Raw genomic sequence first — 22,041 nt, 5'->3', positions numbered from 1 at the left:
AATTAAAATAATACCTATAGTACAATGTTCTACAGAAACAGTCAAAATTTCTGCAGTCACAATGGGGTTTATTTTGGAATCCAGTACTGTTGTGCACTCTGTATTTTGTGTAGAAGATGAAGTTGTGTTTGTTTTTCTATCCTGGTCACAACTGTGATTTAAAAAACAAGAAGTCTTATGTTATGCTGTCATTTGATTGTGTCAGGAAGCAAATAGACCTGAAGTCTTTTTCACAAAAGATAAAAACTGTGTACAAGTGGGTATTTTAAATTGTAAAATGGTAGCCTAATAAAAATAGCAAAGACAAGCTGAAACAATAGATACTGCCATCAGCCATTTTCCTGTACAAAACTTTAGGGTAGGAATGCGTCCTCTAAAATTCTGAGACAGAAGCAGAACTGTTTGTTATCAGTGTTTTACATAGTATTGGTGGCACCACTGATGCCCATTCTGAAATCTAATCAGATGAGGAGCCTGTGGCTGAATGAAATAGTAATAATTGCTGCTTGCTAAAGTAGGGTGAACAGCAGCATTTGCTCTGTGTTCATAGCTGTCCTCTGTAAAGAAAGTATTTTACATTGTCTGAATTAACAACATTAATGCATATGCTCTTTATGAAGATTGCACTTAGTCTAGAATGCAGTTTTACTCATTTAAAGCTTATCTAATCTACTAAAATGATTAATTGATTTTATGCATTAAAACCAGAAATGAGGATAAAAGAGTTCCATAGAGGTCCTCTATACTGTAATGTAACTCTCTTACATTAAAGGATATGAATATCATCCCTAGAGCTGTTGCTTCTATAATACAAATGTGGAATCTACTTTCAAATCAAGAGTCTACAAATACATAGTGAACTAACAAAACATATGAAGTGTTTTAAATTGGAAATGAAATTATCGGTTTAAACTGCATTTGGTTCCAGGTGCGCCAAGAATATTTTGTCCTATGTCATGTTTCCCAAGCAGTGTTTTGTTTTTAATCCTTATAGTAACAATGAAATACTGTTTAAATCAATACTCCCTTTTCAATGAAATAGCAATCTTTGACTGAAAGTCATTTCTTAAAAAATTATCCAAGCAGTTCATTCATGTCACTGTTAGGGAGCTGCTTCTGGGGGAATGAGGCAGTATTTGTTTTCTGGGAAGTACTCTAAATAAAGCCTTTATTTTTTTTTTTTTTTTTGAGTTTACCCTGTTTCTCTCAGCTCTCTGAATTCTAGCCTAGGGAATTTATTTCAGGGATTGCTGTTTACATCATACAGTATTTCCACTGTTACTAATTCCCTAGATAGTCATATATAGCTAGCTAAGCTCCATACTTCACTGTTTCCATTATGTCTCATGAGTCAGTCCCTTTGAAAAGTCTTATTTTGCAGTGGTGCTCCTTGAAGAATGGTATCCTAACAAACACCTGTTTGTTTTCAATTATGCCAAATACATAAGTAAACAGACTTTACCTGTCTGCCTCCCACGTGTCAATGTGTAATAAACAGTTTGATAACAGAGATTGCTAGTAGCCCTTGCAGTAGAAATCATTACACTTTTGTTGAACCTGTGTGTCTGGAAGTCATGATTTTTCTTTTATTATGTATAGTACTTTATATTGCCAAAATGTAGTTTCCCCCACAGGGTCACAACTCCTAATAATACAAAATTACCCTGGTTACTAATGATTGTAATTTTTTTTTTATATTTCTCCTTCTTACAAGATTTTCAATAAAGATGTAGAATAGTTCTATTTCTGTAGGAAATTCTACTAAGAAGCGCATAGAAACAAAGCTTGAGTTTTGTCTCATTTTCTTTCTTTTATTATTTTATAGACCCTCTATATTCTAGTTTTTATGCACATTTATAATATTGAAATGATAACTGATAAGTTAACATTAGAGTCTAGGAGACTAATACTTTTACTGTTATCATTCCATATAGACAACAATATTTCAGCCTTCATCTCTGAATAATTTTGAATACTGTTACCACTGGTATTATAACTGTGTAATATTTTAGAACAGCTTATGATGTAAGAATGAAGAGGTTTTAAAATTACAATTTTTTAACAGAATGGAAAGAGCTGATATTTCTAAAGGCATGTGAGAGGCTTGGAGTTCATTAAATGCTAATGGCACTTAGGAATTTTCAGATATTTGGAAGAGGATCGTCCCCGCTTTTAGAAATGCTGCCTTTGCCTTGACTGTTCATCTCTTGGTCCCAAGTTATATTCTAAAACTGACACATGGTAGTAAAATATATTTTTCTTGATTTGGCTAGCTTTTTTTCACACTTAACTTTCTGACTTTTGTGTTGGTCACTAGTAGTCTCTGAACACTTTTACCCCATTTTTTTTGTCTAGCCAGAAAGAAGAATGCGTTTCTTAGGGCTACTCTTTCCTTCCTGGCATTTTATTTCCCCAGAATGTATGTAATGTATCACATTGTACATTTCCTAGTACAGTAATCACTTATACCTCTGAATATGGCAGAAGGTGGAAACATGGCTCTGCTTCCTTCCATTGCTTCTGTCCCTTTGCATAATACAAAAAGAAATGAGCTGTTTCTTCTGCAAGCAATGGAACAAATCAGTAGCAATAGTCTCTCATGCCTCATCTGTTCTCTTATGCTGAAACAGAAGATGGGACCTGGATCAGTTTTTCATTCGCACATCTATTCTGGAATAGATTATTCGTTATGCAGAAAGCATAGTTTCAGCATACAAAAATGTTCACATCCCTTGGTAGGACATATTATGTGCCTTATCGAGACAACCAAAATAAGGAAGCTAATAGTCTCATCTTGGCTGCTGTAGATTCCCAGAGTATTGGCATCTCAAGGATTTCAGCTAAATCTTTCATCATTATCTCAGTGAAGAATATAGACCACTATTTCAAGGAGATATATCCAGAAAAGAAATATTAGAGTGCACCAAGTCCCAGCAAATAAGTAAGCACTTACTGAAGCTTCCTGGAAGCTCCTCATATCTCATTGAAACGTAATAAATCATACAGTTTGGCTGCACGTAACTCACAGTCTCTTTTTGCCCCCACTTCTTCAGACTAGTTGCTTCCACAGGAAATTTTAAAATCCTGAAGAACTTTGTATCTACTGGTAAATAAGAAACATATCAAGAAAAAATGTGCAACTTTTCCTAATTGAAGCCACTCATGAATAGGATCCATGAGAATATGAAGACCCTACTGGAGAAATGGAAGATTCAAAAATGGAAAAAGTTCTGTCACTGAGTATCCATATCACTGTTCTACAAAGGACAGTAATATAGCTGGGTATGTGTGGTTTAAAAAAGGCAAAAAGAGGAATCTGAATTTATGCAAGGAATTTAAAAACTGTTTAGTGCCATTTTCCCCATTTTTCCATATTATAGAAGTGCCTGAAAATGTGAATGAAATAAAAGTTAATGAGAGCCAAAACGTGGGAAAGAAGGAAGACATGAAGTCTTAGAATCATAGAATAATTCAGGTTGGAAGGACCAGGTTGCAGCAGGGCACCTTTAACAATGGAGACTGCACAACCTTCCTGGATCATCTGTTCCAATGCTTGAATGTCCTAACAGTGGAAACCTCTCTGCTTTCAAGTTACTTTTGTTGTCTCTTGTCTTCGTAGTGTGTGTCTCTGAATAGCCCTGATAACCATTTCATGGCAGAGGATGGAAGAGGAGATGCACCTGCCAGTAGACAACTGGAACAACTAATCAGTGTTTCCAGGCTCATTAAGCCCTAGCTGGTGTAGCGAGGAACCCAGCCTAAAGACACGCATCGCATTTTTCAAAAATTCACAGTTCTGCATACCCAGGTCCCATGGAAGGCAGTGGGAGAAAAATCAGAAGCTTTAATAGGAGTTCAAAGGCAGCTAAATATTTTTCACTTTCTAGATCAGAAGGTTGATCTTCATAACTTTCAGGCTTTATTTTAGGACCAAGTACAAATAAAGATGCTTTGACTTACCAGGTATGTAACTACTAAGTAGATTTTTCTGAGCATGTATTAATGGGACAGTTCACTGGACTAAATACCTAACATATACGGTGAAATAGCGAATTGCTGCATGTCTTTGTTCAAGATGATGCGCAGAAACATGCCTGTATTTCCCAAATGTTTTGCATAGCCGTAAAAGAGAATTTGCCTTGACTTCAATGAGTACATTTTAAACTTATGTCAGTTTTGGCTGACATTTTCTAAATGTGACAGTCTTCAGTAAGCATTCTTATCAGCTCAAAAATACATGCACTCTTTTTCCATAATTTTTAATATTTTATTAAAAATTAATAATATTTTATTAAAAATTAAGGAATCTTTCATATTGCAATAAAGGGATAGAATTAAAAAAAGAAAAATATGAAAATGCATAAATCAGATATTTAGTTTATCATACCCAAGGGCAAATGAAGTTGATGGCCCATTTATTAATTGATATATTGATTACAATTTCATAAGAAGAGGTGGTGGTATCCAGAAATGATTGAGGTGGTACAAATGCTTATAAATCTGTCCCACATTGTTCACGTTACTTAATTGTAATTGGCTGATAAAACTTCCATCAGTTTCTGTAATTAACCTAATGGTCTAAATGAATTTCCAGATCACTGGTTATTCATTTCAATATAGAAAATGCCATTACATTGAGTTTAATTAATACAAAGTAAGTTCACAGTTCTAAGTATTATTAGAGGAGAATTTTACTGTTTTAACTGTTTCAGTGATGAATATTTTTTTCCTCTCACTTTGTCCTATATATGGACTTAAGTGTTCATTCTCTATTCATACTGAAATAGGATACACCCTTTATAATTAAAACATTTAAAACCCAATGGTCTTCAAGTTTTATCCTCAAAACATCAGTGTAGATATTTTTTGTATTTATCATTTCAACTATTTTTAAACAAAATTCAGTCAGTGCCAAACTCATAATCACATGGTATGTCCTAGAACATCTTATTTGTCTTGATATTCCTTTCACAGAAGTATATATGACAGATAAGCACTCACCAGAGAATACTTGCGCTTTGCGTCAGACAGATATTAAAACAATAAACTATGTTGCCCTGGGATTTTAGCTTATGAGCAACCAGAAAACAACAAGGCAAAGATGAGATGTTTTTGAAAGGTGGGAAGGCAGTTCTTTCAGAAAATTCCCTAGAAACCTTTCATCCTGTAATATTTTTGACAAGAAATATTTTTAATGCTTAAGTTCTTTTAAAGCAAATCACTAAAATACATTCCATTACTTCAGAGCAGGCATTAGAAATGTTCCTAAATTATCCTAATAATCCCACTGATCCAAAGTGATGTGTTATATACCAGGAGTGAAGGAAAATCTCTAGCAAAAGCTTAAAGTTTTAATTGCATGATACGGGAATTTTGCTTTTTATTTGTGTCCTCTATTGAAATCTTATCAACACTTATGTATGACAGACACATGTAGTATTTTTTAAAAGATTTTTTTTCCTGTAGGTCTTTTGTTCTGATTCATAGGTAGGGAATAAGTCAGGTCTTTGTTAGTACGCTTGTAATAGATAGGGAGTATAATAAATATTAAGTATAATTATCACATCCAATAGTAGGATTTAGTCCATCCGAGGGCTCACTGTGCTACAGAAATGAAAATTAACTGAAACTTGTCTATTCAATATGTCTGTTGAATGTCCTCACTTAGAAGTAGGTATCTGAAGGGGGTCTATAAGGATGCTGGGGAGGAACTCTTCATTAGGGACTGTAGTGGCAGGACAAGGGGTAATGGGTTCAGACTTAAATAGGGGAAGTTTAGATTAGGCATATGGAAGAAGTTTTTCACTGTGAGGGTGGTGAGGCACTGGAATGGGTTGGCAAAGGAAGTCATGAATGCTTAATCCCTGGAGGCATTCAAGGCCAGGTTGGACAGAGCCTTGGGTGACATGGTTTAGTGGTGAGGTGTCCCTGCCCATGGCAGGGGGGTTGGAACTAGATGATCTTAAGGCCCTTTCCAACCCTAACTATTCTATGATTCTATGATTCTACTTGCCTTAGGAATATTAGTAAACTACTTAAAACATGCTGTATGAAACTATTTTCATTATTTTTGTTCCAGTGAAGACATTCCAGGTTTTGGTTTTGTGTGGCATCGTTAATGGTTTGAAGTAAGACCTTTGACATTTCTGTTGTATTCTGGAATATTTCCAATGCTAAGAAGATTACATGGGGAAAATATGAATTTTTGAAAGGTGATTTGAAGTGTGCTTCTGAGCAGAATCATTAGTGGAAACATTCAGTTTAGAAACCTCGATTCAGTTGGTTTTTGTCAGATTTAATCTACTGCACACATGCAATTACCTGAAAATTATATTGCAATGATTATAGTCTTCTGATGGTATTATCCCAAGACTCCAAGCAATTGGAAGTGTAGGTGCTCCTGACCTTTAGTATATGGTTGTCTGACATGGCTGACTATATTAAATCCAAATGGACATATGCTTTATTTTAATGACATCAATGATTAATTTATTCTGATTTTGTTGTTGTAGTTTTTCTTAGTCTGTTTCTTGTGCTTTTACTGTTATTGGTAAAGGAGAGACTTTAGTAAGCTTGCTATTTTGCATTGGTATGTGTGTCAGGAATGACTTGAAGAATTATTATACCATTCATAAATGGTATATTTAAAGAACTTAAAGAATTATTATACCATTCATATGGTATAATAATTTGCCTACGTTACAGTATTTCCAAATTAAATGTAAAAAGATATCTGCAAACTTAATTTTTAGTTGGTCTGTTTTCTCTTAAAATGGAATGGCAGGTCACTTCATCACAATTAAAATATATATTAGTAGATTGTATTAACATGTATGTAGTTTTGTCTGCTTTTGATTGCTTCGTAGGAAAAAAGTAGAGTAGCCCTGCAAAGCAGTTCTGTGATTAAGCCAAATTAACCATTGTAGGACTGAGGTTCATGAATGAAATGGTGCAGAAATTCTGCCCAGAGTGAAATGTCCATGCCTTTGAGAAGGCCAATCACATGTATCATGTCAAGGCTACAAAAACCTCATTACTGAACATTTAGGAATGCAACTATCTTTTAATGTGCTTCCTGAATTAATTAATTGCCCTTATTTATAAGGTAAAAGAGAATCACCTGGTAGTAAGCCAGAAGTAATGTGAAAAGTGCCCTTGCTTGTCCTTATGTTTAAATACAGTGGGTTTACATGAAAAATAAAGAAGGTATCAATAATAAGTATGAAGGGAAGTTTACAGATTGCTTTCCATTATTCCCCCTCCCTCTACCACTGTGTATAGAAGTGTAAAAGGTTGAAAAATCATGTGTCACTTCCAGAGAAAACTATTGATTCATCTGTTGTTGAAATGTCTTTAGGTTTTTAAGCATTGGTTTGTCCTATTGTTTTGAACTTTGTTTTGAACAAAATCACAGGAATTTGAATACAGGGTAACTTCACTGACTTCTAAGCCAGATAGTTACAACAATAATACAAAATTAACAAAATTGAGTAAAATTATATTTATATTCTTGATTTAAATATCAGCCTTTTTAAACCCTAAATTAACCTCTTTGGAGTTTTTTTGGTAGCACTGCCTGAAATTTTTGTTACATCATTTTTGTGTTCTGTATCACTGTATATTGTCCTTCTGTAACTATTTTCAGAGTAACTGTCCTTTTACCCTCTATCTAGTATTTTAAATGGTGACTAATAAACCAGCAGTAAGATATATCGTAGTTGTCCAGAGTCTATAAATATGGGTTTCATTTCACTCCTGCAAATCTGTTCAGTGATGGTGCAGTGTGTCTGATCTAGTACACTCAATCATAAAGACACACCTATCCTGAATTGTGTACCACTGACTTTTTTTCTAATTTGTACACCATCCTACACCTGGGTGGTAGGAGATCATTGGAAAGGTGTGCATGACATTTTTAATAGTAAATTGTGGAAATTATCTTTACCCTTCAGTTCAAATAATAAAACCAATATTTGACCAAGGGTAGCTGGGCATTTTATGTCTTAACTTAGTGCTTTCTTGTTAGTAGAGATACAGCATTTGTCACTGGCAGTAGCGACTATCCTATGAGTTAGGACAATAGGACTGTTTTTATCTACTCATCTCAATATGCCTCTAAATAGCGAGAATTACACTGTTTTTTTTGCATCATGATCGTATTATTGTATGTAATATTCTTTGTGTAGAATCCTGGATGCAGGATTTCCTTCACTTTGCACTCTAGATGCTGTGTTACTCATTTTTAGTAGGTAGGCACAAACAATTGACTGTACATCTCAATGTACTCTGGCTGTGAGATACAAAGTTGTTGATCTTGTGATTTTAAGCTTAACTTGTAGGATTTAGTTTCAAATAAAGACCTACTTTAAATCCCTCCATATCCTCCATTTTTCCTGCTTGTTAAGAGAAATCCCTTGATGTCTGAGGAATTCAGGTAGCTGAATATACAGTACACTAATAGAAGGATGAGATATATAATCACAGAATCGCCAAATGACTGAATCTCACAATGGCTGAGGTTGGAAGGAACCTCTGGAGGTCTCCTCATCTGCCCCCCAGTTTAAGCAGTGTAACCTCTAGCATGCTGCACAGGATCACATCCAACCAGCTTTTGAGTATCTCCAAGGTGGGAGACTTTGTTACCCGTGCAAGTGCTCAGTCACCCTCACAGTGAAAAAGTTTAGGATCCTTTTGACACGATAGTTTCCAGGCTTTGGCATCACCTTTTTTTCTCTGAAGATTTTAAGTTCCTGGCATATAATGGTATCAATATATGTAGAAACCAGTGATGGTTTGTTTATTGGTATATTAGAGGAGATGAAATAAAGGAGGAAAGAGAAAAAGAATAATTCCATATGCACTTAATTATGAAGAAAATGTGAATTCAGTATCAAGTCATAGTAGACCAATTAGATCTGAAAAGAAAATGTAAGGTAAAGGTAACCAAATAAATGGTTGAAACAGTTAAGTGTCTTCCTACAATTTAACATAAGAATAAGCACATTAAGTAGGAGATTATACTGAAATATTTTACGTGTGGGTTTTGAGTGCATTTGCTCATGTTGTGGTTTGGTATGGAAAAATCTAACAAATCTTATTTTTCAGATTTCTGAGGACGAAATAGTTGCAAACAGTGACTTAAAGCAGCTGTCTGTCCTCTTTCTAGAATTATTTATGTAATTTTTCAGGGTATGCCTTATAACAGGTTTCACCAATTTTATGTAAAATTTGGTGCTAATTTGGATTTGACTGAGAACTTAATGCAGTACTGTTGGGTAAAAGGATTCAATTACAGTGTGCAGTGTTTTGTAAGTAACTGTCTCACATAAAAAGTTAATTAATCAGAGCTGTGTCGATTTCCTTGTGCCATGTCAATTTGAAGCATGGTAATTAATCACTAATCACCCAGTGTGCCACAAACTAAGGGACAATCCATGAGTCATTTATTGTTATTTTTTTTCAAAATAAATGGCACCCAGAGACATGAAGAAACACATCTTGCCTTTCATAGTATTTTTATCGACAGTTTTGCATGTTGTAATAGACTGCAGCAACAAGCAGCTGTAGTTCAATGGAATATAAATATTAAAGAAACAAATGAGAGCAGATTTATAGGCCATTGCTTCTCTGTTATGTCAGTTTTGAGATTACACTGAGTAAATGAACAGTGAAAAATTACTCTTCCATGTGGAGAATGGTGATTAGACTTGTTACATTAATTAGAGATTTTTTGTTTTCCTTTTTAATGCATTTCAAATGAGAATGTCCTATAAGTAATGGTTTGTCCAAAATACAGATTTATTTATTCCTAAACAACAGTGTTTAATACTGACGTATATTTCTGTACAGTAGTAAGGAAATAATTGTTCTACTAATTTTAAGTCTGTGTTTAAAAACAAATAGATTGTGAAGGAAAGCAACAAAACAGTTGTGACTGTATCTGACATAGTCAGATCTGGCAAATTTCCATTGAATTCAGTTAATTCACAATGAGGTCCCAGGAACAGTCATCTCACAGAAGTAGCAGTTGAAAAAAATGTATTTTCAGTTTGCTATTTTTAAACATTGTTACCTTTCTCAAAAGTTTTTTAGCCTGAAATTTTAGGAATCCATCTATATATGTCATTTAAAAGCCTTTTTATATGAAAATCTATACTAACAGAGGTTAAATTTTACTGGCACTATGCTTTGGACTGTGTATTTAAACTAAGAGATATGCACACATCCTCTTTAATGCATTTTTTGTAATTCTTTTCAAGAATGCCAAATAATACTAATTATTACTATGATGGTACAGTAAAAACTCACTATACAGCATATATTGGGATAAACACCCGATTGTCTTCCTGAAATCTCAGATAATAACATGTAGATTATTCTGATTAGCCTTTCTCTGCATGTTATCCATTATACTTCTTTGGTTTTAATTTATTGTCCAGTACTTCTGAAGTGTTTCCTCAGAAGGGATCCTTCTGAACTATGTGAATAATGTGAATGTATCTCCCTGCCTCTCTAACAGTTGAGCCATGTTGCAGTAAATTAGCTATAAACTGATTCAAACATAATGTAACATTAAAATTCTTCACCATAAAATATCTGAAAACCCTGATGGCAGATGACCTGCTACTTTGTGCAAAGAAGGAGAGTTTAGGAGTGATGAGAGGTGGATTCATTCATCCATTTTGACGGCATACCTTTCTTGAGGCATATGGCACTCATACAAATTCAAACCACAGCACAAATGCAAAGAATAATTGCCCATTAAAATAGCTATATATTTTTATGGCTTTGATACAAAATCTGCCCCCTGTTGTTTTTTGCATCTGCTATTCTTCCATCTATCCTAGAGCTTTAAAACTTTAATACACAGTGTATAACCCTTAAGTATTTTTTACCAGGTTATATTCCTCCTTTTGGGAACACAAGCTTTGTCATTGTTTCTTCACTGTTTGTTTTCTAAGGCATATGCTGAGATATGGTGCCTAGAAAGTGCACCTTCCCGTCATGCTCATTAAATAAAACCAACGTTTATATTACATCTTTTGGGAGAAAATAGGATTGATTATATTTAACCTGTGAACACAAAGATTAAGGTCGTCCTTTTTTCTTCATGCTCTTATTTGCTTTTTATATAAAATCACTAGTTACCTTAATTTTACTGATACACGAACATGAATCCTCCTAATTCCAAAGGCCTTTTTATTTGCTTAGTTGTTGCAAGTTGCTGACCAGATTTCATGTTTGAGATCTAAACTGAAGTTTGAGGAAGGTGATACCCTGACAGTGTTCTCATGTTTACAAAGGGTATTCAGAAGAGAGAACTTTGGGGGACAATATTTGTTGTAATAATAATTTTTAAAATAAATTTTGTCCCGCAGTATAAAAATAGAAGAAGAAAGGAATCTTACTAGCATGATGTTCCTTTAAAAAATTCATTCAGGCTGTAGTACAAGACGATTTGTATGCTTTTGGATAATTATGTTAAGCAAAGCCAAGCACTTCCCCAGCATATTGTCTTCACTCTTCCTTTTTAATTTGAAAAAGTAAAATTGCAGTTTGACTGTTGGAACCAATTTTTTTGTTGTTATCATTGTAATCTCATTCATATTTGAATAGATGAATAACTGTAGAACTGATGGGGCTATTAGATGTGAATGTAAATTGTTTCTTTAGCTTGATATTTGATTATATATAGTCTTCAGAAAAGTCATCTTTGTTTTTCTTTTTTAACCTTATCACCTCATATCATCAGTGTGTAGTTGGAGAAATCTGCCTTTTCTCTATCACATATCAGAAGAATTCCAGTTATCAAATTATTTTGATAAATTTAATGTACTTTTGTTTAGAAGTGGACTTTGATGCTTCCCTGCTGAGAGTCAAATATATTTTCAACCCCATTATAGCAGCACTTTTAGTGACTGAGTTTCATCAGTTTGGCACTGAGTCACTAAGGAAGGTTGACCTACAAACTGTAAGCCATTCAAATCTTTATCCCTCCTGGCTAGTATATTCATTACACTTGGGGCTGGTTAATAGCACTTAATACTTCCTGACAGGAGAGCTCTTTTCATTAAATTGTCTTTATGAAGTCCATTCTTCAATTGTGCTCTCAGGGTGCCACTTCTGCTGGTTATTTTGGGATGGGAATATTAAAAAGTGGTAGCAAAATATATTTGGTGGCTATGACATACTCCTGACCATCTGATTTCTCAGCCTGGCTGAAGTAGGGTTGGGGTGGTTTTGCCTCAAATCTAGGGTGACATGATCTTGTTGATAGTTTTACCTCTAAACTAAATCTTTAATATTACTACCTGGAAATAGAAGGCATCTTTTCACATACTCTCATTTTTAGGCTGACCCAAATCAGGCTTTATGAATGGATATAATTGTTAAACATACAACTCTAATCTTAGGCCTCAGTTGATCATAAGACCTTGCAATGTCACTCTTACTTGTGTATTTGTCAGGCTTTGTTTCCATCATGTTTTATATTCTTCCTGACACAACTCCAGATCATTCTCTACCTTTCACTGATTGCTTCTACAAGCTTTTTTAGTGTTTTGCTTTAATGTAGACGTTTTATGCTTCATGATTTTATGAAAGCGACAACACAAGCTAAGCATAGCAAAACAATTATATTACTTAAAGCTTTTAATTCCAACACATCCTTTGTGTTGCAGATCCTTTGGTAATGGTAGAAATGACTGTCTTGGTTTGCATCTCCCATGAATGCTGAGCTTCGATTATGGGTTCTGGGTTAGGAGCTAAGTGACTCTTCCTGCAATCTCTGTCTTCCAGCTTTTTCTCCTTTCGTAAGAGAAAAACTTCTTTCTCATAAAAATGTAATATTTTTTAAACAACATTTTCTGTTCTTCTTCTCCTTCATTAATGGGGACACTGCTTTTTCCAGTGACGGTTCTTTGTAGAGAGCCATTCACTGTCAAAGATCTAAGGTCAGCGGCCCTTCTTGTAATTCTTTCCAAGGTGCGTCCGCTATGAAGAGTAAAGGTGATTTAGGATAAATGCTCGATTATTGCAAAATGTATATTTTGATATGTCTGTGTGAAAGCTGGAATGAATAGTACAATTAGAAGGAAAAAAGAAACGCTCACTCCACGTTAGGAGTTCATGCTTTCAGAGAGGCATGTCGTCAGTGACCAGCATACAGCTTCTGCACATTTCCAGTTGGTTTTCATTAGACCTGTGTTTACTCACTTCTTCTGAAAATAAAGAGGTAGGTCTACTCTTCACATGTGGCTGCATGGAGGAATTGATGTGCTAATTTCAAACAGAACTTTTGCAGTAGAAGGATTTTCTAGGACCCTGAGTATTTCACTGAAAGCAGACAGTTGCTTTAAATACTGCCAGACATAGGTGTTAATTACCATGGATTAATTGCTGAAACAGATCTTTGAGCATTGGTTTGGTTTTTATCGCAGCTTCTGTTTTTCTTGTGAAAGTGTGCTTTCTATTAATATGTAGAGAACTACAGATACACATGGTAGCAAAGAAGTTGTCCAAACTGCTCAAAGGTTGTCAGACTTTACTAATTCTTTTGTCAGTGGCTTTTAGGTTGGAGAAATTTCTGTCAATCTTGGCAGTTTAAGAATGTCCCTAAAGACTAAATTTTTTAAAGCTTGCTATAGAGCACCAGCCTTCAGGATTAGCATTTAAGGTATCCACAGTTTCAGATACTAGTTTTTCTCAAGTCCTTTATTTATCTGTTGGTATGGGAGGACAGACCACTCTGGCAGTGGAACCACAGTATCGCCTGTAGATCTTTTTACTCTAATGTTTGTTAGTATCTTCAGTCAGCTGAAAATTATCTTTCACTCTTTTGTATGCACATTGTATTGACTTGTTTGCAAGACTGCTTGAAAGGAGGACAATGGCTTCTGCAGTAGGTCATGATTTTAGCACTACCGTATATACTGTTCACTATTCAATGTTATTGCATATGCAAAAGTACAGCATTCAAATTTCAAATACATGATATATATGTTAAAAAATATAAATCTTTCTATGACTTTCTTTAAGGCTTCTTAAATGCCGTTGCTTGCAAAGATATCAGTAGTATGTTGAGTTCTGCAAGTTAGTCATTCTGAGTTTGACACACATTCTTTTTACAGAAAGAGGAATAAAAACCTGATATTTGCACTTTTTAAAAGACTTTTAATTTATTTGTATCACTGTAAGTTTAGTTTATGTTATATCGCATACATGTAAGTGTTTACAGAATTACTGTATAACCTTTTTGTCAGTGAGAAGGACCTGGCAAGTCCCCAAAGCTACAGTAATAAGGTAGTAATGGAGAAGTCACCATTAATCCAGTATTTTCCTTCATATGGCTACAAGTTGTGAATTTTTCATCTTGCAATTTAGGGCTTCTTTTAAAATTCAGTGCTAAACCAGATAAAAGACAAATATTGATTGAAATCAATTTGTATTTCAGACTTCAAAATCTGACTGGTTTATACATTATTGCTTCCACTTGCTTGAGTCTTATTAGTATTGCTAAGCAATACGTTTTTTTTTTTTTAATCCTTTATTTACATACTAAAAAAAACCACCTTCAACACAGTGAAGCACAACTGAGGTAAACTGAGTGCCAACAGAGCTGGATTTGATTTTCACTGTCTCACTGATGAATTCTGAAAAAAAATACCTGTTCTAACATTGGCCAGCAATATAAGTACAAAGGAGAAATGAAGTAGTGAAGCACTGGTTAAAAAACTGACAGAGAAAGTAAAGAAAAAAATACGGTTAATTCTTTTTAACTTTTCAATTAAGTTTACGGAGAGAGATGTTTTACAGACATTTACAGAAAAAAAAAACCACCCACTCTTAAGTAGTACTGTATCACTGTTCAATTTCCAATTAAAGTATTTTAAGTCTCACATGGAATGGTAATTGGTTGCAATTTTGACGCAAAAATGTCTGAGTTGTTTTCTTTGTTTAAATTTTCTGTTGAGTCTGAACATTATCTCAGTTAAGATAGGTATTTTCAAACTCTGCAACTCTTGCTTTTGAAGGAGTAATGGGTACTGTTATGAAGAATGTACCCCTCTAAAATTTGAGAAAACTCTTGCTTTGTCTGTCTTTCACTTGATTCACAATTAAGACACGGAACAAAAACAAAGCTCTGTTTGATTGGTAAAGTCATCAGATAATTTACATCACTGGAGGTTATCTGTCACCACTCAAAGCAGGGCTGACTTTTGAAGATACATCCATTTGTGTGATGGGATTGTCTCTAAGACTACAAATTTGAGCCTGAGGGGGGTGACTTGGGCCTCAAGAGTCTCCTGGTAGCAGTATTGTCTAAAACAGCCAACATTATTTTTAATAGTGTCTTCTAAGAGAATCAGAGCCACCTATGATACTGCCATCTAAATCGCCAGTTTGCTGTCTCCTGTTTGCGCGCAGTTTTTGTGTAAAAAGACAAGACCTCTGGTTAAAAGATTGATTTACTTATTTGGTGTCTCCCTCATCCAATTACAGGCAAGCTTTGATACAAGTGCAAACATGCTGCTATGTTACCCTTGTTTTAAACCACTAGACTGATCTGACTATTTTACATTCATTCCTCTTCTTCCCAGTGCCAGGATTTCCCTACCCTGCTGCCACTGCAGCTGCTGCTTACAGAGGTGCACATCTAAGAGGCAGAGGTCGCACAGTGTACAACACATTTCGTGCAGCAGCACCCCCCCCTCCGATTCCAGCCTACGGCGGGTAAGGAGATCAGCCTCATCCAGCTATTAGCATGAGTCTCCAAAGGCTACAAGCTATTTGTGACTGTGGTGCATGCTGATGGTGTCTCACTGCAGAAACCAGCGCAGAATGCGACCAATCCCAGTGCTGGAAGTGGTGCACCTTGCATGGAGTATTGAAAAATGACTGTAATTTGTACTGCCATGGTTGGTGGCCTTAAGCATTTCAAATGTCACATATTGTTATGTAAATGCTCTTAGAAACTGAATGCTTTGGAACAGAGAAATTGTTTCAGCTAAAGATATATTTTTGATGATTGCAAGCATCTGGTTATTAAGGAGGTTGGATCAAGTTAACTTCTTTTTCTTCAAATCATCCACTGAAAGTTGTCTCTGGACCTGAAGGCTTAGTGGCGGGGGGGGGGGGGGGGGGGGGTATGTATTTTTTCTATCTTTATTTTTACTTTTTTATTGCAGTTTCTTTACTTTCTCTAGTTGTTATCTATCTGTTCCACAATAGAGATGTGGGGTGCTTCTGTCAGGGCCATGTGTTTATCAATACATTTGCTTAAATGATACCTTAAGATTTCACTGCAGCAACCTACATTTGCTAAAACCAAGTAGTAAACTAAGGAACAAAGGACAGAAATATGTAGTAGTAATTTTTAGAAACTCAATAATATTCTGTTTTGTGAAATTCAATAATATTATAGATTTTTTAAAGTGTATTTTTGAGGGAAAGAAGATAGAAACAAAATCTGTAGCTCTAAATTCTGACGCTGAAAGATCTTGCATGCTGTATATTATAAAGTCCTAATGCTGTCAAAAGATTTTCAGCTATGAAGAAATCGGGAAATTTACAAATGTCAGAAAACTTGTCAAAAAACAACTTTGTCAAAAACAATTTGAAGTAAGTATGCTGCTACCTCTCTTCAGAGCAACCGGATCTTTCTGAGGAAGGGTCAGGAAGGGTTTGCTAAGTCCTTGAGTGAAGGTGATCTCTCCCTTCACCCTCACTAAACTCCTGTTCAGTAGCTCATGACCTCTTGCTGTGGATATCCCCTTGTGAGGGAGCCTGCAGCACAACAGCCTGTCCTCCTACTTTTTTACAGTAGAAGAAGGGTTCCCTTCTCTAGTTCCCACAGTTTTTCATGCAGCCTTTGTTCTGTTAAGCCAGAAGGGATGTCTTTTTCTAGACAAGTGTAGTACTCTAAGCAGGCAGGCATTGGGCTAAATTTTCAGGAATACTGAAGACAGGAACTTCGACCATTCACATTGGGCTGTTATCACCTCAGAGAAGTAAGGTGATCTAAAAATGAGTATAAAGATGATGCTAGAGAGTCAAGTTACTTTGTAAAAGTGATTTTTTTTTTTCATTTTAGTGTTTTGTGTAGTTTAATAAGCAAAATAATACTAATTTACTAAGCAAAGCTATTACCACTACTGGATTATTACCATGAGTTTTGGAGATTGCCTGACTTACCTTTGGATAAGAATGGTGTCCCATCAAAGTTATCCTAGTGTTTCCCAGGGTCTCATTTAGAGTTAATCCATGTAATTGTACATGACAATGATGGGAACAAGTTTAGAATGCCCTGCAAGAGCTGCTTCCAATCTGAATGTGTCAGCTACAAAATGGATACTGTATAGAAAGAAAGTGTGGACTCTTTCCATCTCCACTTAGTTTAAAAATAAATTCTTAAATTTGAACATAGAGTGCAATATGTAATGAGATAACAGCAGGCGTTACTACTAGTTTCATGATGTCACGAACATGATATCTTAGTTTAATACAAAGTCATAAAGTTACGTAAGAAAATATATACCAGCTACATGTGATAGGTTTTGAATTGAACAATACTGTCTTTGTTAGTATTTCAAAAATGAGTAAATGCTTTCAGACCAGTAAGTAACTTAAGTTTAGTTTACTTTAAGGGGCCACATGTGGGTGCTCTGTGTGTGTATATGTGTGCGCTATATAAATTTTTATAGTTCAGTTGTTACAGTGAAGTTCAGCAAGAAGAATTAAATTTGCAAGTGTAATATATCTATATTCTCATGTAATTACACTGCTTACTTTCAGCATCCTTAGATACTGTATTAGATGTTTAAGTGTTGTGAACTCCTGTTGTAAGTTTTGCACTGCAGTCAGGTTGAACAGTATTTCAGAACTGGGTTCCAAGAAGTCAGCTCAGCACTCTTATGTTCTTCTGCACGTTGATTTGACAGTTAGGATGGACAGATCTCACATATTACCTTTGTGACCTGTCCTTAAATCTGACTTCAGAGGGAGCCATGCATTGCATCATTAAGAAGTCACATCTTCTCCTTGTTCTTATGACTGACTGAGACGGATCCTTGGCAATCTAGGATTCACCTTGCCAGTTAATATGTTTTCTAACACAACTTGATTCTGCAACAGTTTTCAATTAGTAAGTTTTGTCTTAATTTAGGTAGGTCTCAATTCAAATATCAGGCAGGTTTAATTTTCTCTACCTACCCATGATTTATAAAAAGGCACTGCTTTCCGATGCACAAAACAATTCTAAAACTTCTGTAATTCATGGATCAGTGCAGAAATAATACATACCTCTGTTGTACTGATTCACAGTTGGATTAATAAAGCTTTATTCTGAAATAGTTTCTTTGGTTTAGAGTATTAGATCTTGTGCTAGTCACTTCACTGATACAATGGTAAAATTTGGATTTGCTTTGCAGTGCTTTCTTCTGTGCTCACCGATTATGTACTCTGACCTATCAAAGAAGCAAAAAGGAATTTTCATCAGAAAAAATCCTTAATCAATGAAAATAAATCATAAGAAGGTAGTTTTCAGTCACAGTGGGAGTAGGTGTCAGGGAAAATTACAGAGATAATAAAGAGATCACAGAGAACGAATCAACTTAACAGAAGGAAGCAAACAACTTGGAATATCATTTGTTGATAAGAAAAATGGAAAAAGCTTTGAGTGCTATTTTGCAATTCATTTAGTAGCAATTTCTCATTTTTCACTCTAGGAAGGAGACCAGCTTTAGAGCCAGACAACAACAATTTCATACTGAAATACTTTGAATCATAAAAAAAAAAGGACATTTATTTTTTATAATGATAGATATAATTTTAAATTTACATCAAATTCCAGCAGTATTTAGTTAGAAAAAATATTGCTTTTCCTTTTAAAGAAAGAACCCACATATAAGTGTAAAATACAAAGTTGAAGATTGAAATTACCTTTTTCATTTTCTTTTATTTGCTTAAACTTCAAAAAAAAGCTTATTAGTGAAGTAAAATAATAGTTCATCTGAAATAATCTTCTTCATGCTTGCTTGCATTACAAGGTTTTGGAACTGAAACTGAATAGTTTTGCTTTAAATTTGGAAATCAGCTGTAAAGCTGGGAACATGTATTTCTTCAGCTAGTCCAAACTGCTGCTTACTATTGTTTATTTCAGCAGCACTGTCTCAGTGTTTGCCTCTCCAGAAAAAAAGCCGCCTTTCTATCCAGTCTCCCTTCAATCTGTTTTTGTTCTTGTTCACTGGTGTCTGATACTGACTGTGACCTTTACTTAGAAACTGTTTGTCAACAAAGTTAGAAAAGACAATGAGTCCTGGGCTGTAAGTAAATCTGGAAATTCTTGTGGACATTAAGCTAAACAAAGTAGTGTGGTTCATATGGGAAGCTGCCTTCAGCTGTGCCTCACAGTTACTGGGAAACAGCAAATATGGCACACTTTGCTAGGTCTGAGGAAAATTGTTGATTATAGCCATAGTTGGAGGCATTGTTTTCTTATAAATCAAAGAACAGCACACATGCTTTAAAACATGTCATTTAAAAATGAAATCAGTGTTCATGAGATATGTAGTACTACATAAATAATTAATGGCTCCTTTACTCGTGAGTGAGGCATTTCACTAATTCCTTGAGATAGCATCTTGTTTATTAGCTCATGGAAAATACTTAATTTTTAGGATCTGTGGCATCATTTCTAATGCCTTGAAATACTAAAATGTGCAGCTTGCTTACAACTTTGTATGTATAATTCATTTATGTGCCATAAAAATCTACTGAAACTGAAATGAGGGAGTAGAGTTTCATTTGTTTGAGAAATCTGAATGCTGAAATGTAAAGAGTTTAAAGATCTCAGTTGCATGAAGAACTTAGCTTCAACACTATGTTGCAGGAGGAAGGAAAGCAAGAGATGGTGGTGTTGATGGTGTGAGAGCTGCATGAAGATCAGAGCCTGTCACTATAGGAGGATGTAGCTGTGGAGCTGTGCGCTATTGCCTGCTTGTCTCAGGGGGCTCTCCACGAAGTTCACAGCAAGATTGAGCGCTTGGTTGAGGAGCAAAGCAATTACTCTTTTAAGCTGACTAAACTCCTTCAATACCTTCTTTCTTGGGACAGCCTCCATGAGGGAGGATTTTAGTTTAGTGGTTCTTCGACCTTTCTTGCAGTCTTCTCTCTGGGTACTAGGTAGTGTTTTGTACAAAATAATTATTTTTAAGTTCTTAAAAAGCAAAAAAGAAAAATTATCAATGTAAAAAACCGAAATCATCTTGGTTTTACCTGTGTCTTTGTAGGATTATCTGTTTTATTTGCAAAGTGTCTACTAATGGTATGCCCTAATAAAGCAGAAGCTACTAGTAGAGGTAGTCTTATGACAGATTTTGGATGCAGTTAGCAGTACTTATATTGCCAAAAGAAAGGAGAAAGAAGCAGTAGGAGTTTTTTCTCTCTTTGGCAAAGTACTGGAAGCAGGTGATCTGATTTTGATACCTCTAATTGCTTCTGAACTCTGTAGCAACTAGTACCTCAGCATTCTTGGAAATCATTTGCCAAATAGTAAAACATCATGAATGTGATGCTCCATCTTTATACTGCTGTCAGGAAAAGCCATTGTCACTGTATATCTGGTGGTATTGCAAATAGTACTAGTAGATAGTGGTAGTAAAACTAAAGTTCCAGCATCATTTGCCTCAAGTAATTCATAAGTTTAGTGTGTGATAGCTTTGTCTTCACATTTCCCCTCTTCTCCTTCCAGTCCTGATGAAGCTAATGGAGAATTAGCTTTCAGTCCTTATCTCCAGTGCTGGTGTCTTTACTGGGAAAGCAGGAGATAGCTATATGCTTTTTTCTCTTTGAAAAGAAGAATTACAAAAAAGAAAAATGCTTGGGGAGCGTAGAGGAGAATTAGCAGAGACTATTCAGAAACTCTTCCCTTTTATTAAAACAAATGTTTTGAAGTGCTACATTCTAACTGATTCAAAATGAAAAAGCTTGATTTTCCAATACCTTATTCTAAATTTAGGAAAAAGGGATAATTACTGGAAGCTACTACATCTGCTACAGTGGTTATGGGTTTTTTCCTAATACATTTCTTTGGGCTCACCGAAACTTCCTCTTATTTTGGACTCTGTGCTTTATATATATGTGAGATTTCTGGGGAAAAAAAATGTGTTTTGCCAGTGCATAGCGATTTATGTTTTCCAGCTTTGTTCTTTCCACCAATGCCCCCAATTAATTTTCCAAAGCAGATAATGTAACTTGTTTGTGTCAGAAAGTGCTGAAACTGAAAAGACAAGAAGCTGGAATTAAGAGTCCTAAAAAGTTGAAACAGTTAAAATTTTGTTATTACAGTGTTGAAAGGCACTACTTTAATTCTCAGTCTTTGGTTTATTTTGAATAAGGCTGTAGCAGCATCTCTTCCATTATTTGTTTCATGAAGGCATCATAAAATCATGTATGAGAGGTTTCACGTAAGAGGTGATTTCTAAGACCAGAAACTGGAAAATATGTAGAGGACAGTGAAGGCAACCCTACCAGCAATCAGAAAACAGAGAACCTTTGTTCCTCAGGTGCTTTTTCTTATTAGTAATGGAAGGGAAATAGTGAATTATAACCATGATTCCTATTGCAATGAATGAAATCATGATTGTAATGCCTGTTTGTTACACTGAATCAATCACTCCATGCGCTTAATCTGCCTTAGGTTATTTATGTTAACTTATGCAGATTGTGTGTATGGCTGAGGGCCGTATATACTCAGATGCTATGAAGTTACTGAACTAAGGTCTGTGCAGTCAAGAAATGTCTTCTTATGTTATTGATAGATTATTCAACCCAATCCTTTTGAAAGATGAGGATACAAAAGTGATAATGAAGACAGAGGTAGTCCTCCCAGGATACTATAAAGACAGAATCTGAACTAGGAAAGAGTTTGTCTTAATATAGTTACAAAAAATGAGTATAGGACACAGAGACCAAAATAAAGCAGCTAAAGCCATGCAAATCAAATGTATAATAGTTAGTGAGAAAACAGTTTCATATTTCTAG

At 35.1% G+C, this 22,041-nt stretch overlaps 1 protein-coding gene across 37 annotated transcripts in view; it reads left to right on the top strand.

Moving 5' to 3' along the window:
- RBFOX1 (RNA binding fox-1 homolog 1) overlaps positions 1-22,041 on the top strand; it is a 1,275,045-nt gene that overhangs the window by 1,208,715 nt on the left and 44,289 nt on the right. For all 37 annotated transcript variants that reach the window (XM_062639409.1, XM_062639410.1, XM_062639411.1 and 34 more), the window contains one exon: positions 15,600-15,732. In XM_062639409.1, coding sequence (XP_062495393.1) covers positions 15,600-15,732 — 133 coding nt within the window. The remainder of the gene's footprint in view (positions 1-15,599; positions 15,733-22,041) is intronic.

Source organism: Pezoporus occidentalis, unplaced genomic scaffold (assembly GCF_034315485.1).
Source record: "Pezoporus occidentalis ecotype Australia unplaced genomic scaffold, CSIRO_AGI_Poc_V1 ctg60, whole genome shotgun sequence".
NCBI lineage: Eukaryota > Metazoa > Chordata > Aves > Psittaciformes > Psittacidae > Pezoporus > Pezoporus occidentalis.
Note: the sequence above shows the minus strand (reverse complement) of the source record. Positions and strands in the feature narration are given on the sequence as shown.